General features: G+C 36.4%; 1 protein-coding gene across 5 annotated transcripts in view; it reads left to right on the top strand.

Moving 5' to 3' along the window:
- The first annotated feature begins 6 nt into the window (after positions 1-6).
- Positions 7-17,557, top strand: part of CASK (calcium/calmodulin dependent serine protein kinase) — a 412,162-nt gene continuing 394,611 nt past the window's right edge. For all 5 annotated transcript variants that reach the window (XM_011380759.2, XM_011380758.2, XM_023523710.1 and 2 more), the window contains exon 1: positions 7-240. In XM_011380759.2, the coding sequence (XP_011379061.1) occupies positions 182-240 (59 nt within the window). In that variant the 5' untranslated portion in view covers positions 7-181. The remainder of the gene's footprint in view (positions 241-17,557) is intronic.

The following is a 17,557-nucleotide window of genomic DNA, read 5'->3' as shown; positions in this document are numbered from 1 at the left end:
TCGCCCGCAGAGGAAGGCGCCGCAGTCTCCGGGCCTCGCGCCCCATTCGAGCGTCCTCAGCACCGAGGGCTCGCGGGTCCTGAGGGGAGGAGGCGAGTCGGGGGCCGGGCACTGAGCTCTTTGGCGCCCCCACCCCCATTTTCGAAGCCCTCCACGCTGCGGCCGCTGTCCCCTCCGGACCATGGCCGACGACGACGTGCTGTTCGAGGATGTGTACGAGCTGTGCGAGGTGATCGGCAAGTGAGTCTCCACGCGAGGGAGCGGGAGTGTGGGAAAATGCATTTCAGTGATGCCCGGGTCCTTCCGCACCCACACCCGCCCCGGGCCTGCCCCGGGCCTGCCCCCTGCCCTCCCTCACCTCCGCCGCCCTGGAACTCCTTCCGAGTGTGGGTCTGGGGAGTTCCCAGCGATCCGTGGACGCGAACTAGCCGAGGTCGGCCACCCCACGAGGCGTGGGGCCGGCCGAAATCTGCTTTCTGCATTTTATCTGACGGTTGCACAGGGACGTGGCCGAACTGATTTTATAGTTGCTTCCTGGGAACAGTTGGGTTTATTGTTACCTTCCGTTTACCACACACCATTAACGAAAAGAGCAGCTTGCATTTCTTTTGCTTGCGTGGGGAAAAAGAGAAAGAACGTCCAGGGATTTTAATTGCCGGGTGTGTGTCTATTGTGCAGGATATTAGATAGATGCCTTTGTGTTCACCCCATGCCCAGATCGGAGGGGGCCATTTAAGAGGCGTTGCGTTCAGTTTCAGCAAATTCCTCACCTGGTGTAGACGAACGTGGAAAGAGTTGGGGAGATCAGAATGTTTAATGCCTCGTTATGCAATGACTGTTAAATCAGTGTTTGAGGCTTCCCTCGACTGCTGTTGGGATGGTGGTTAGTGTGGTAGAGCCGTCTGCTTTGAGTCACCGGGCTGGTCTAGAATATAGAACTGACAGTCCAAATGCTCATCCTTTCATCTGTGTTGTATAATTACACTAGGGAAAAGCAGGGAATCAGATTAATCACAGTGCTAATTGAGAATTAAATCTGCAGTTCCTCATCTAATTGTCCATTTCTTAAATCTGTTTTGAATAGTTTCCTTTTCATTCTCATCAAACAGTATTCCAAGTGCACAATCCTGATAATTTGCTTGTGAGGGAAATGCTGGCAATATGAAGTTGATTTCCTAGTTCAGCGTGTATCCTGTGGCTTTCAAAGTTGAGAAGATAAGATTTAAGAGCAATTTTTGCTTATTTATTGAGGATTGCTAGATAGCTGCTATTGAAATATTTTTACTTCTTTTTTGGAAGCAGTGCTTTATTGTCTATTTTAAGGTCCTCAGTTGAAAAATGAAACCAAGACCTTAGAGCAGTTGGCTCTTTTTCTTTTAAGTCGTCTGCAATGCTGGATTTCAATTTGTTTAAGTGCTGATAACTCATTTTTTTCCCCTTCCATGTTGGGATATTACAGTGTTGCCTCATATAGTGAAATTGTGACTACAGCTTGCTACACACTTTCCTCAGACCCAATTGATAGGAGGACATGTTACTCCTTGCTCCTATTGTTTGTTACATGACCAGCCTGCCTACTAGAAAAATATCCAAATGTGTCCCTTGGTGAAGTGCTCTAGAGCAGCGCTGTCCAAAAGATAAATAATGGGAGCCACATGTAATTTTACACATGTAAATTTTCTAATAGCGACATTAAAATATTAAAAACAAATAGATGCAATTAGTGTTAATAAAATATTTTATTTAACCCAGTAGATCCAAATTATTGAGATATTTACAGCCTTTCTTTCGTACTCAGTCTTTGAAATCCAATGTGTATTTTACACTAGCAACATATCTCAATTCTGACACTAAACCAAATTTTCATAAGAAATACCTGATTTGTGTGTAGGTTTTATAAAATTTGCATATGAAAAAGTAGATTCACATACCCAAGTTCTTCCAAACATACTTAAAAGTTTTTCAATAACAGAATCAAGTATCTCTCTCTAAATTTAAATTTAATGAAAAATAAAATTCAAAATTCAGTTCCTCTGTTGGACTAGCCACATTGTAAGTGCTCGATAGCCAGTGTGAATAGTAAAGCTCTAGACAGACAAATATGTCAGAAAAATCCCCTTGGTTTCTTTATTCCTAGCACCCAGTGAAGGTGAATTAGGGTGTTTCCCCAAAGCCCCCAAATGATTGTATGTGTGTAGAAGTGAATGATGTCTTATGTCTTAGTCATATTTGATTTAAATGAGCCAGCAAAGTCATAATTGGAAACTGTGAGATTAAAATGTTAATTATATTGCGATGATGGAATATAGCCATCATTGAATCAGTGTTAGTTACTAGTTCTGATTCATTGAGGTCTGTAAGAGTGATAGTGTGATCTCTTTGGATATCAAAAAGAAGTGGTCAGCATCGCATTAGCACAATCAATATTCTCCTGACTTATAATTGATAGAATATTCTCAGGAAACAGCTTTGATAGAACTAAATTAATCTCTTCTGTTGCTTCAGAGCTACATAAGGAGGAAGAGTAAGCTAATTTTGAGTAATGGGTACTCTCTGGCTACCTTAACTACAGTGAATGTGAAATCTCATTCATATTCTACAAAATTTAACTTGGTCAGTGCCATTTATGTCATTCCATGAAATAATGAATTCAGGGTAGCCTTCATGGTAAAGAGTGTAATGATAGTGTTCCTCACCCTGTGTAAAGGTTGAAGGTTTCTCTGGTAAATTGTCTCAGCATATATTGATCTGGAAATTGAAATTCACTTGAGATTTTCTTGCAGGGACCTTGACAGCATACATTTTAACTTAGAATTCGTTCAACTCTGGATTTAAACAGAAAGGCCTTGGAGATGTTCATCTGCACCGAAAACCTTTTTGTTGATTTCTGTCCAAGTTCTCTGGAATCGTGATTTTCTTTCATGCTGAGTTAGTATCACAAGTTGGTTTTGACCCCTAGGTCTTACTTAATAGGTTTAAATTTTCACTGAGGTACTTCAAAATAGATTTCACTTTTCAAGATGAGTTGACTATCCACTCACTCTCTTACCTTACTACTTATCTACTCACTCATCCACTATCTTTGAGGGAATCATATGCTTGATTCATTATGAATATTGAATGGATGCCATCTCTTTTTTTTTAATTTGAACTCTTTTCTCCTGTGTTTCTTATTTTTGAAAGTCTAACCAAAAAACTCCTTTGAATGTGTATTGCTTCCGTATCATTTTTCTATATACCATCTTTCAAACAACTGAAAAAAATCACCAATGATAAGACCTTTTCATAGTCCCAAAACTTCTTGTCTTAGCAAATGTAGCAGTTACTGGAAAGGAAAGGTGTTATACAACTATAGGTAATTGGCTAATTTTTGTCATGATCACTTACTAGATATTCTGCAAATGTATAGTTTTATAGGTAAGTGTACAATTAGTAATATTACATGAAGGAAATTTTAAGATGAATCATCCAAATTAAAATATAGAAATTCCTACTTTCATGGTACAACAGTTTCTGTGAAGGAGAATAGCAAAATGCACACTATTTTCACCTTGTGTAGGCTGAATACTTGCCCGGGTATTTAGTAACTGTAACTTCTGACTTTCCTAGTTTGGTAGGACATATACTAAAATTGGAATGCTGCAGCATGACCCCAGCTCAAGGATGACATGTAAGGCATGCTGTATTTTCTTACACTTCAAGAGCACTTATATTTAATTACAGTTACTTATTTATGGGTCTCTCTACTTAACTACTCTCTACCTACTAATAAGGAGCTTCTTGAGGGCAGGGAACATATCTTGCACATCTTTCTCCATTAACACAGTGCCTGCTATGTAACAGTCGTTCATTAGCTATGGCATGAATTGAGCAAATTAATAAAATCTTATGAAAAGGCAAAAAGCATGTTTATCAATCTCAGAGCAATTACTGTCCCAAAAGGCTGTATTAGTTTATAATAGTGGTTTCCCACCTGGCTGCATATTAGAATTACCAAGGGAGTTTTTTAGAAAGATCAATTACCAGGCCCTGTGTCAGATCAGTGAAATCAGAATCTCAGGGAGTGGGTCCTGGTCATTGGTATTTTTTTAAAAGATCTCTAAATGATTCTAATATGTAGCTATGATTGAGAGTCATTGTTTTATGTATGTAATATTTTGAGACTGGCTTTTCAGAGGGTTACAATTTTTAAAAGGTAGAAAGAACATTTTGGGGGAGGTATTGAAGCCAAAAGACCAAAACATGGATTTTATTTTCTCTGTGCTGTTTCTGAGCTTTGTTGTGTAAGAATTTTGTTTCAGCCTATGTTTGCCTTTTGATTTCTTGAGTCTTCTAAGATTCGCATTGATTCATGACACTCATCTAATGGTAACATGATGATTGTCTGATGTTTGGAACAAAACAGAACAGGGATTGCTTGAATAACAGTTGATGATAGCTGTCTACTAGAATGACTCAATTCAATAGTAAGAAATTTATCAGTTTAGTATGGATTGTGTTTGCACATATACTCTATTAAGACTATGGTTAAGTTGCTTATATACTTTAAATGCCAAACTTGTGATTCCAGTAGCACTGTTTACCAGAGAATTGAGTTAAATGCAGCCTTTATGTAAATACTGGATTAATAATATGTAAATATGTAATTTAACATAGAGAAGAATTCAGCTTTACTATTTATACTAGGGGTCCCCAACACCCACACCCCTCAGCTCCACCTCAGATCATCAGGCATTAGATTCTCATAGGAGCACCAGTCCCTGGTGCCAAAAAGGTTGGGAACCACTGATTTATACTAATTACTATGGCTTTCATATATATCAGTTGGCCCACTGATTGGCTTTTCTAGTACCACATTATGTTGGAACATTTTTCCTGGAAATTTTATGTAGACACTGTAAGTAAACAAGTTTTTAATGTTAGGAAAAAGTCAAGTGTGACCCTAAAGGAAACAAGAATTGTCCAGAAATGAGTAGCTATTCCATAACGAAGCGCTTGATTGAGCGACAATCATGTAACAAGGTAAAAGACACAACCACCAGCTAACCTGCTGGCAGCCCAGAAGGATCCAAGCCGTGATAGTTAAACTGAAGTTCCACAGAGGAAATACCTGTTAAACATGAGGGGTGGATTCCTACACATGGCAGGTGTTATTAGGAATAGGTAAGCAGTGTTGATTCCTGATGATGGAGTTTGATTCCGGGACCATTTTAGAGGGAACTGAACTACTCAGTTGCTTTTCTTTTCTGCATTTGTAAAACCTCTCTGAGTCTCTTCATCTCCCCTTTGAAAGACTGCCTTAGGACTTGGAGTTTCTGCAAATGTGGTTTGCACGTTGTCTTTATAAATACTTGTGCCTCTCTTACTGTCTATGAATGTGACATGCTTCTATGTCCCTGACATATACTGTTCACTCCCCTCCCTTTTCCCCTTGTATCTGCAACAATTTCACCTACAAACTATATCTCTAATGTTCCTTAAATTGTGTTTGTGGATATTTCTTTAAATTGAAAATTCTTTTACCATCTTCAGTTGTAGGTCTGCTCAATAAATTAAAAAAGCAAGTATACCTTACTTTTTGAGGTCGTTTTTGAATTACTGCATTTTTGTAAATGTTTTCACATTTTATTTATTTACTTTTTTCTGGATTTATTGAAATATAATAGACAATTTGTCGTTCGTATTTGCATTATACAATTCAATGAGTTTTTTCAATTATAATTGGCATGCAATAATATATTAGTTTCAGTTGTACAGCATAGTGATTAGACATCTATATAACTCACAAAGTTATCGCCCCACTAAATCAGATACACATTTTTTATTTATTACAGTATTCCTTATGCTACACTTACATATTTATTACAACATTATTCCTTATGCTACACTTTATATTTCCATGTCTATTTTGTAACTATTTGTACTTCTTAATCCCTTTGCCCTTTTTTGCCATCTCTCCAATGCCTCTCCTATCTAGTGGCCCTCAAAAAATTCACTGTATCTATGAGTTTGTTTCCATTTTTTTGTTCTTGTTTATTTTGCTCTTTAGATTCCACATGTACATGAAATCATGTATTTGTCTCTCTCTATCTGACTTATTCAGCACAATACCCTCTATGTCCATCAAGGCCATATCTTATTCCATCCTCTTCCATTTAGTCTGTGTGTGTTTTTAAATCTGCACTGAATCTCTTGTAGGCAGCATATGTAGGGGTCTTGTTTTCTTATCCATTCAGCCACTCTATCTTATGGTCGGAGCACTTAATTCTTTTCCATTTGAGGTACTTGTTGATAGATATGTAGTTCTTAATAGTTTTGATACATATTTTTTCTCTTCTTAAAGAAGTCCCTCCAATATTTCCTGTAACACTGGCTTGGTGGTGATGAATTCCTTTAGCTTATTTTTTTTCTGGGAAGCTCTTTATCTGTCCTTTGACTGTGAATGATAGCTTTACTAGATAAAGTATTCCTGCTTGTAGATCCTGGGTTTTCATCACTTTGAACATTTACTGCCAATCCCTTCTGTCCTGCAAGGTTTCTTTTGAAAAATCAGCTGCCAGTCTTATGGGTACTCCCTTGTAGGTAACTAACTGCTTTTTCTCTTGCTGCTTTTAAGATTCTCTCTTTGTATTTAAACTTTGGCATTTTAATTATAAAGTGTCTTGGTGTGGGTCTCTTTGGGTTCATTTATTTTTTGGAGACTCTCTGAGCTTCCTGGAGTCGTATGTCTATTTTCTTCACCAGGTTAGGGAAGTTTTTCATCATTATTTCTTCAAAAAGCTCTTCAACTTCCTGTTTTCCTTCAAGTATCATTATGACATGGATATTTTTCCATTTAATTTTGTCCCATAGGCTCCTTAAGTTATTATAGTCTTGGCTTCTTTTTTCTTGCCATTCTGATTGAGTGTCCTTGGCTTCCCCATCCTCTATATTGGTGGTTTAATCCTTTTCTTTATTCACTCAGTTTATTCCCTCTAATATATACTCTTCATCTCAAATAATGTGTTCTTTGTTTCTGACTGGGTTTTCTTTTATAATTTCCATTCTTATTTTATGTTTTTTAAATCTCTTTGTTAAAGTTCTCACTGAATTCATCTACACTTCTCCTAAGTTCATTGAGCTTCTTTATAGCCAGTGTTTTGAACTCTGCATCTGTTAGATTGCTTTGACTCCATTATTCCTGGATCTCTCTTCTCTCATATGATTTCTGCTTCTTTGTCTTCCCATTTTGGCTGCCTTCTCATGTCTGTTTCCATGTACTAAGCAAAGCTCCTAAGTCTCCTGGTCTTATTAGCGTGGCTTTGTGTGGTAGGTGTCCAGTGGCACAGTCCTGATAGGGGTTCAGCTGCAGGCCAAATTTAGCCCCAGCCTGTTCTCCTATGGTGCCACCTGTTAAGATTCAGCAAGCAATCCACAGATGCTGTGCTTAGAGTTGCCTCAAGAGGCAACGCCAGAAACAGAGGCCAGCTGTCACCAATGTGAGTCTTGTGTTGGCTCAGCACCGGACTTGGAGGACACAACTGGATGTGGCTTGGGTGAGGCCATGAGTTGGGGGAGGCAGAGTTTCAGGGAATCCTCTGGGAGGAATGACCTCTGTTATCCAGTTTGATGACATTTCAGCTATGGTGGTGCTGAGTCCGCACACTGGGAGGTGGGAGGGGTTGACAGGAATAATGGATACTGCCTGCACTTCTGCCTGGGAGAAAGCCTTGCCTCCAGCCCTCGCTCTGACAACTCGGTGTCCCCCTGTAAGTCCCTGGTACCCCCCGAGCAGCCGACCTGGCGCTGGTGCTCAGAGTAAGCAGGTCCGTCACTGGGAAAGTCCGCTTGTGGACACGGCCTGTTTAAGAGGCATCTGCAGCTGCCGGCTGCTGCTGCCACAGCCTCTCTCCCAGTCAGCCAGAGACCAGGCAGCTTTGTGCCTTCGCCTCCTCCTCCCTTCTATGTTTGCATGGTGATTTTTTATTTCTCTCCCTAGTTGTAGGGCTTCTGTTCATCTAGATCCCAGGTGACTTTGCTTGCTGTTCGCTCTGTGTTTCTGTCACAATTTTGATTTGGTTGCAGGAGGGATGAACAAAGCCTCTGACATCTACACCATTTCCCCTCCCCTCTCGTTTTCACATTTTAAATTTGGCATAGGCACTGTTTAAAGTAACTTCGACATAAAATTGTTTAAAAGAAAAAACATTTTATAACAATGCCTACTTCAAAAGGGGAATTAACATGTATGCCTTCTCATGTTAAGTGTTTTACATGTATTATTTCCTCTACTTGTATCCATTTTACAGAAGACACTTAGATTCAGAGGTGGGTGAATAACTTGCCCACGATCTCATGGAATTCCAACAGGTTCTAAAGTTCCATTTATTTCATGCTGCATTGGGTTTCCTTACAGGAAAGGCACATGTCTTCATTTTCAGAGTATTTTCTGCAAATTTTAATTATTTAACTTTCTAGTTAAATTTCTTACCTCTTCAGTAGAGGTTCCATGCTACTAGTCATTGTTTCATTGATTTTGTTCTTCTTTTTATCTTTCTCTTTAGTGAAATAATAGTGTTTGTCACCAAACTAATAAATCTATGCATTCTTTAGCAATGGAAATATAGACTCTTGGCCATCCATCCAAAATATAATTTGTTTTGGAACTTTCTCTACCCCTTTTACTCTCCACGTTTTTTCTTCCAATTCCCCTGACCTAACAGAGAGAATAGTTAATTACCTCTAATTTTCCAAACCAGAAGTAATGAGGTTTCAGAAATAGATGTTTGTTGGGAGTGAGGTGGGATGGTTTCCACAGGGTAGTTATTCCTATATCTCGTTATAAAAACACTGAAATTGTTCCCTCTGAATCTGAAAAACATGTACTGAGCCATAGCTGCTGAATTGTGAGCGTCTCAGCTGTCTGCCAGCACTGCACACCTAAATAATCAAGTGACTGAATTACTGCTAGAGAGCAGGTACCTGACCCCAGCCAACAAGCTGATGGGGTGTGCAGCTCTCACATTTTGGGTTTTATTTTTTTAGTTGCAACTGACAGTGCAGATTCTAAAACCATCAGCTATGGCTCTGGATTTATGCTACAGGTTTCAAGGTACTATAAGACCTGCTTTCCATTCTTTTTCTCCTGGAGCTACCCAGACCATTATGGTGTTGTGGTATGATTGGTCATAGAGCCCAAGTCAATATAGGGAGAGTCTCTCTTTGGCTTTCTACACCAGAAAGGTTTTGTTTCTAAAGCTAGTTGACTATTTTTCTATTACTTTCTTTTTATCAATTAACTAGTTTTTTATGAAATAAGTTATAAAATAACCTAAAAATATAGACAGTACAAAGATAAATAGTAAGTCTCTCTCCATTCTCTTGCCATCCATAGCACCGTTCTTAGAGGTAACCATTTTCCAGTATATCATTCTGAAAATTTTTATTTAAAAAACAGAATGGGATCATATTTGTGTGCTATATAATAAAATACTCATTTTCAATTGAAAAATAGTTTACCTGATGGCCTTTCCATATTCATTTATGTATCTAACTCTGTCTCCTCTTAAACTGCTTGCTGCCCATGGTATGGATTGGTACTTTGGCTTTGAATCGAGTGCAAGCTATTTCTAAGTAGACGTTGCTGGAAATGCCAGACTGGTGTTTGTCATTCCAGACAATGAAGATTTGGGAATCATCTGTATGGAAGTAAAAGTATGAGTAAATGAGTTTTTGGAGGTTGACCGAGCTGGAGGATTGTGGTTTGGAGTGTTACAGAGCTAGAAGAATCAGGATAGGTGGGCATCACAGAAGTTTCAAAGTAGGGTGGGGGGGAGGGGCATCAATAATGTAAAATGCCAACAGGACCAAGAAAAGGCTTGTTTATAACAGAGAAATATTTAAAGCATTGATCAAAATGAATATAATCTTTAATATTCAGTTCATGGTGTGACTGAAAAGCAAAGGTCTGGCTTCGTTTCTGTGGATGTTGGTAATATACCATCTCCTTGTGAATCTTTCTCAACACCAATATATTTAGGGTGAAAAAAAGGAATATATGATTTCTTCACTATAATTGCGTTTTGCAGATTCTGATGGCTGGCTTTTAGGTAAACCCACTTGGTTTTCCTAAGATTAGGTCTTTTTGATTCCAGAGCTAGTTGCATAACTTTCATTTAAATGGAAACTTTTAATAAAATGACAAATAAAAATTTAGATACTTTAAATTCTTGATATTTGTCAAACCATTGCTATTTTCTTAAATCTTTCTCCTGTAGGGAACAGAATTCTTCTTTGTCTCAAGGTTTTTCATCCCATTTGGATAAGTGTGGTACTCTCTTTCCCTTTCACCTCCCTCGTTCCCTCCCTCCAACTTAAATTTGTTCATTGGCTTTTTTTAGTTGTCCACATCCATTCACCAAAAGAATGTATTACTTTATTATACCTAAGCCAATTTTTTTGTATCTAAGTAAATGTTATTTCATTTCAGTGTCTTGTGTTCTATTACGGGGCATTGCACATTCTTTTTTTCAATCTTTTTTATTTCGTTTAATACACTTTTTTTTGCTTTGTTACCATTGTTTTGAATTTTTGAATTATTTTGAATATTTAAATCATTTATAGGTGGAATGATGATTGCCTCTCACCCCTTTTTGGTGTAGTTTAATAATATCCAAAATATACTGTGTTGAGTCCATATTTCAGGCTTTTAATTTTGACCCTGAATTTAGAGTATTTTGGTGTACTTTTTAAGATAGGATGGAAATATTACCATTTAACCATATAGAGATTTTAATGTTTTATTAAAACACTCAATGTTATTAATTTAATTTCAGAGGTCGCTAGCCCACTATCCTGTGCAGATTACCATTATACTACTGCTATTTTATAGAATCTAAGTCGTGTTTTTAGGAAACTTCGTAGATTTTTGGCCTTTCTGTTTACTTTCCCCAAAACATATGGATCAGCATTGCTTTGTAGCTTGTAAGGCAGTCCCCTTAGATCTGACGTGGTAATCTTTGGGCATAGCATGGCCATTTTATCCTTATTTATAGAAGGAATGATAGCTACTTTACAAGCCATTTGCATGGATTAGTGATTGTGAAGTGCAGCATAAGTATATTTTATTTCTAGAATGTCTCTCAGATACTCAAATTACTTTTGGCAGCTATGTAGATAAGTTTCAACAATTTCCAAATGTGCACTTTCTCAGTGCTTAAACACAGGCTCTATTACATAAATGCTATGATGAAATGAACATTCTTTTCTACCCCATGCATAAAATTGTTAGTGGTGTTAACATTTAGTCATTTGTTCATTTATGCATTCATTTCTAGCTGTGTGGCCCTGGGCAAGTTAATTGACCTCTCTGAGCCTCAGTTTCTTTATCTGTAAAATGAGAGTGATAGTATATATTTTGAAGGGGTGTTGTGAGAATTGAATAACGTGATCTATGCAAAATGTCAAAAAGTTGTTATCTTAATTGCCTTTAATATTATTCACCAAATACTTGAGTTATCTAGCCTAAAGGAGCTCTCTGTCAATGGGAGAAGATTAGTTCAAATCTAATCTAACTAGACCTGAAGTCTTGTTAAGGCCAGGGTCACATCTGATTTGTTCACCTAGTAACCTCAGCATAACTCAATAACTGACACGTAATAAGTACTCAAGAGTTTTTAAAGGAGTATGTTAGGTGAGTAGTTAGTCCATAGACTATGACCACCTAGTAGAAGGAAGTTAGGGAAATCTTTACAAAGGATATGAGGCTTGAATGATTGCTCTTCTTCTAGGGTAACTTGTGTAATCTTTTCAGGCCTGTTTCCTTGTTTAGAGAAGGGAGTAGAGGAATACAAGTGAGAAGATAAAAATATTTTAAGAAAGTTTTAAAAAATGTTTATCCTATTTTCTTTTTTTAATTAATAAACCTTATTTTTATTTTTTATTTATTTTTTAATTAAGTTTATTGAGGTAACATTGGTTAATACAGTCATATAATTTTCATTTGACATCTGTATATTCTATTGTGTGTTCACCACCCAAAGTCCAGTTTCCTTCAGCTACCATATATTTGATCCCCTTTACCCACCTCCCCCTCCCCCTACCCCCTATATTTGACCCCCTTTACCCTGTCTACATCCCTCCCCACCCCCACCCCCCGCCACCCCACTAGTAACCACTACTCTATAGTCCTCTGGTAACCACTAATCTATAGTCCATGTCCATGAGTCTCTGTTTGTTTGTCTTGCTCATTTGTGGCTTTTAGGTTTATATCCCACATATAAGTGATATCATGTGATTTTCAACTTTTTCTGTCTGACTTATTTCACTTAGCGTGATTATCTCGTGTTCCATCCATGTTGTCGCAAATGGCAGTATTTCATCTCTTCTTATGGCTGAGTAATATTCCATTGTATATATGTACCACCGCTTCTTTAGCCAATTATCTATTGTAGGGTACTTTGTTTGCTTCCATGTTCTGCCCACTGTGAATAATGCTGCTATGAACATCGGTGTGCAAATATCTTTTTGGATATGGGTTTTCAAGTCTACCCAGTAGAGAGATTGCTGGATCATATGATAGATCAATTCTTAGTTTTTTTGAGGAATCCCCATACTGTTTTCCACTGTGGCTGTACCAATTTGTAGTCCCACCAGCAGCGTATAAGGGTTCCTTTTTCTCCACATCCTCTCTAGCATTTGTTATTATTTGTCCTGTTGATAACAGCTATTCTAAGAGGTGTGAGACAATAGCTCATTGTAGGTTTGATTTGCATTTCCCTAATAGCTAGCGATGTTGAGCATCTTTTCATATATTTGTTGGCCATTTGTATGTCCCCTAGGGAGAAGTGTCTGTTCATGTCCACTGCCTATTTCTTGATTGGATTGTTTTTGTTGTTGTTGTTGTTGATTTGTATGAGTTCTTGTATATTGTGGATATTAGGCCCTTATCGGAGGTGTTGCTTACAAACATATTTTTCCATTCGGATGGTTGTCTCTTTACCTTGTTGATGATTTTTTTTGCTGAGCAGAAGCTTTTTTAGTTTGATATAGTCCCATTCATTTATTTTTGCTTTTACTTCCCTTGCCTTTGAGGTCAAATTCATAAAATCCTCTTTCAGTCCAAGGTCCTTGAGTTTAGTTCCTATGTTTTCTTCTATGCATGAATAAACCTTATTTTTAGAACAGTTTTGGGTTCATAGTTCCTATTTTAGTTTTAGTGATACAGGTAACATATATAAGAAATTCAAATAAGTATACAATTAAAGTTTTCAGGGATAACTTTAGGAATTCTTTTCCTTTTTTTCTTTTTGGTTTTCAAATTCTATGGCTTGAGTGCTTATTATATGAGGGACACGGTGTTAAATTTTTGATATCTTTCTAATTTAACCTTGGCCACACCCTTCCCTTTGAGGCAGTCACCTACTCCCCATTTTTCAGATGAGGAAACTGAGGAAAAGGGAGCAAAGTGGCGATAATAAGTGGCAGCATGAGGGCACACACCTGGGTATATGTGACCCACCTAAGTGCCTGCTATGCAGTTCTGTTTTACTGCTTGTCATTTAGTATGAGAGGAGACTGTATTTTTAAAAGATGTATTCCTAAATATAGGACTATAGTATTCTGATCTTGGATGCTTTAAGCGGATTAATAGAATGGGCATTTTTTGAGTAACAGCTTTATTGAAATTTAATTCACATACCAGACAATTCACCCATTCAAAGTAAGTAATTCAGTGGTTTTTAGTATATCCACAGTTGTGCAAACATCAGCACAATAAATTTGTGAACATTTTCATCACTCCAAAAAGAAACCCTGTATACTTTAGCTCTTACCTCCAGTCTTTCCCTAGCTTTGGATAATGACTAATCTACTTTCTGTCTCTACAGATGTGCCTATTCTGGACATTTCATATAATTGGAATCATACAATAAATATGTGGTCTTTTGTGACTGGTTTCTTTCTGTAAGCATGATGCTTTCAAGATTTGTCCATGTTGTAGATGTATCAGTATTTCATTATTTTTTAAGGCCCAATATATTCCATTTTGTGGATATACCACATTCTTGATCTGTTCATCAATTGATGAGCCATTTGGGTATTATAAATAAGCCTGTTATGGACATTCATGTGCAAGGTTTAATGTGGACATATGTTTTTTTCTTGGATATATACCTAGAAGTAGAACAGCTTTGTCAAATAGTAACTCTTTAACTTTTTGAGGAATGCCAGACTGTTTTCCAAAGTGGCTGCACCATTTTATATTTCCACCAGCAATGTGTGAAGGTTAGAATGCTTTTTAGTCAGGTAAGTACCATCACAATTTGCCTATAGATTCTGTTCAACACATAAATGAGACATAAATTAAAACAAATTTTATGAGTTGTTGATCAACCCTTTATATCATGGGCGTATTTGAGGTGGTTTTCAACAATTTTAGGTATTGTAAACAAAGTGTTGGCAAACTATCTGTAAACTGCCAGATAGTAAATATTTTAGGTTTTGTGGGATACATAGTGTCTGTCACAGCTATTCAACTCTGCCATTGTAGCATGAAGACAACCAAATGAGAACAAATGAGTGTGGCTGTGTTCCAATATAACTTTACAAAAATAGGTGGTGGGCTTGATTTGGCCCTTGGACTATAGTTTGCTGATCCTGTTATAGATTAAAAATGAAGCTGGAGCTATTTGTCCAGTTCCAATTCTTGTTTATCCTCAAGGCTGGAATGTTCTTTCAGTGGTCTGAGTAGCCCCACAGTGAATAAGTTTTTATGCAAAATGTAAAGATACTAAGACTGATCCACTGAACTGTTCTCACTGTTAAATGAAGAAATTCTATACATTTAGCATTTTTCTTTCTTTTTTTAAAACTACTTTTGGATTCTCTTTTTGTTCATAGGTTAAAGGGAAGAAACCCATTGAAAGTCTTCTAAGATTGTCTGACTGGAGGCAATATAAATGTTGAGTTCCTGAAAAAAATTATTTCCTTCATTCTAGCTTATTGCCTATAGAATGAATGAAAATAGAGCTGAGAACGTGCTAAAAATGATCAGAATTGGACAATTATTTAAAATATCGGCTTTAATAAATTTAGGGGTACATCACTAGCTAAATCTCCATCCCTAATTGGAGAGTTTTGATGTGCCATATATGTATATTTTGTGACTTCATCAAGAGCCCCTGGTAGAGTCATTGTTTGGGATTAGAGGTGTGTGTGTGTGTGATATGTAAATGAAACTTCTTCAAATTCTATTTTATATCTGATATCCATTTTATTCAATATATTTTGTGGTAGTAGACATACACTGTTTAGAGTGCTTTGTAGCTTTTTAAAAAATTGTCATTGCTTCTTATGTACATAGGAAAGATAGTATTCTTTGAGCTTATAGATTTCATAATTCGTTTGCAAGACCGTTCTGGATTATAATTGTGTCAAAAGAGGGAATTTTTATCACAGCTTTTGTCTTTGCATTTGGGCATTTAATAGATGAATTAATTGTTCATAGTGTGAACTTTCAGAAATGATACAAGGAAAATCTCAGAATATATATTTAGGAAACAGCCATATACAGGGTTTATGAATATTAGAGTTCTTTTATATAACTTCTCCAAATTTTATTACGGTGGTAGTATCCACATCTTAACTGCAAGCAAAATGAAATGGAATGATCCTACAGTTGTAGTCTCTGATATGACTGGGCACTGAATCTAAATTATCTAAATTTGCAGAACAGCGTTTCGTTTACTAGGTCATATTATATTTTCGTGTGGACGAGTAATCATGTTGGAATCTGTTTAGATTATTTATTTCGATGAAAATACTTCTTAGATTGACTTCATAGTACAGTAAAAGGCATCTTTTTTTTTTTACCTATCAGTAATCACTTTATTTATTTTTTTGCAGTTTTTTTTAAGTTTATTGAGGTAATAGTGGTTAATACAATTGTATAATTTTCGAGTGTACATTATAATTTGACATCTATATATTCTATTGTGTGATTATCACCCAGAGTCCAGTTTCCTTCAGCTACCATATATTTAAAAGGCATCTTATCTTAAGACAATCCTTGGATAGTATTATTTATATTGCATTATTTAGGTTAGAAGTTTTTGCTGAATTCCATCTGGGCCATTAGTTCCAAAGCAGAATGGTCAGCCTTTATGAATCTTTACTGGTTTTCTTAGGCTTAATAGATCATCTTAACTGCGTTTTTGTACCAATAGTAGTATATGACATTGAACTTGAAATTATCTCTTTAATATATAATTTTTTCTTTGATTTAGTCACTCGTAAAATAATTAGATACTTGTAAAACAAACAAGAAAGTGTTTTCACTGAGGACTTTCATATAAATTTTTAAAAATTGTTACTAGAGTATTCAGATCACAGTTTAGATTAATCTCACATTATAATCAACATATATAATACTTTTAAAAGCATACTAATAAGAATGGAATAAATTTATACTGTATTGAAGTTATGCTTCTTTGTTTCAAACATTTCTATCTTATAATGGATGTGAACATGATTCGTGTAAATATCTATTCAAATGAATATACTTTAAATATCATTGCAGAAAGAGCCTGGGAATCTGGAGAGGAATATTCTAGGCTTACTGCTCTGCTTTTGGAATTATCTCCATTAGTAGTATTTCTCCCATCGTTGAGTGTTTCTATTGTGCTGCTGGAAGGAATCCCTGTGGTTCCATAATCTATGACCCATTTACACTAAAGAGTGAGTGTGTTTTAAATTGCCATCTGATTAAAGTTCAGCCTTCTTGGTTTGACTTGCCTATGTGGCTTGAGAATTAGGCCCATGAATGTGAATATGGACTTGAAGATCTTAGAATATTTTTTTCCCATGAAGACACATTCATAGACATAGTCATGAAAAGATATGTATAAGGTGGATTTGATAAATACAGTTTAAACCTTACTAGGAAAAAAAGTATTTTAAGGAAAAATTTTTAATTGTGACAGATAACGACTTGATTTGTTTTTCTCAGTTTCTTCATCTTATTAAAAATAAAAGGATAGTAAAGCTATATTATCTACCTCATGAGATTCTTATGAACATAAAATGACACAATTCTTCAAAAGTCTTAAACTACTTTATATTATTTTGATTTTATCAAAATGAGACACTTCTAATTAGATATGAGTTTTGAATTTTCTTTGATTTTGCAACTTTAAAACTGATTTTATTTTCTTGTTTGATTTCTAGAGCTTAATACTTCTCAACTCTTTATAGGATTTAGAGCATGTTAGGTGAAAATGTTGAATAAAGAAATTCACGGATGAATTACGTGTATTTTACTGATGGGACAATGTTTACACTGAAGTCAAAGCAAAGAAAAAATCCCAACTACAATGTTTCCCCTTGCTTCTCTTTAAATTATTTAATCTTATTTGAGCTTTGAAATTTGGAACTTACTACAAGTGACAAATTTTTGTAGCCAATCAGATGTGAACTTTGGCAGCTACTTAAAAAGTTGACCTTCCTGTTTAACTGTAAGGTCTAGAGCACTGACTCTCAAAGTGTGGACCTCATCCTGACCAGCAGCAGCAGCCTCACCTGG

This window comes from Pteropus vampyrus, unplaced genomic scaffold (assembly GCF_000151845.1).
Source record: "Pteropus vampyrus isolate Shadow unplaced genomic scaffold, Pvam_2.0 Scaffold404, whole genome shotgun sequence".
NCBI classification, from domain to species: Eukaryota; Metazoa; Chordata; class Mammalia; order Chiroptera; family Pteropodidae; genus Pteropus; species Pteropus vampyrus.
The sequence above is the reverse complement of the archived record's forward strand: the minus strand, read 5'-3'. Positions and strand labels throughout refer to the sequence as shown.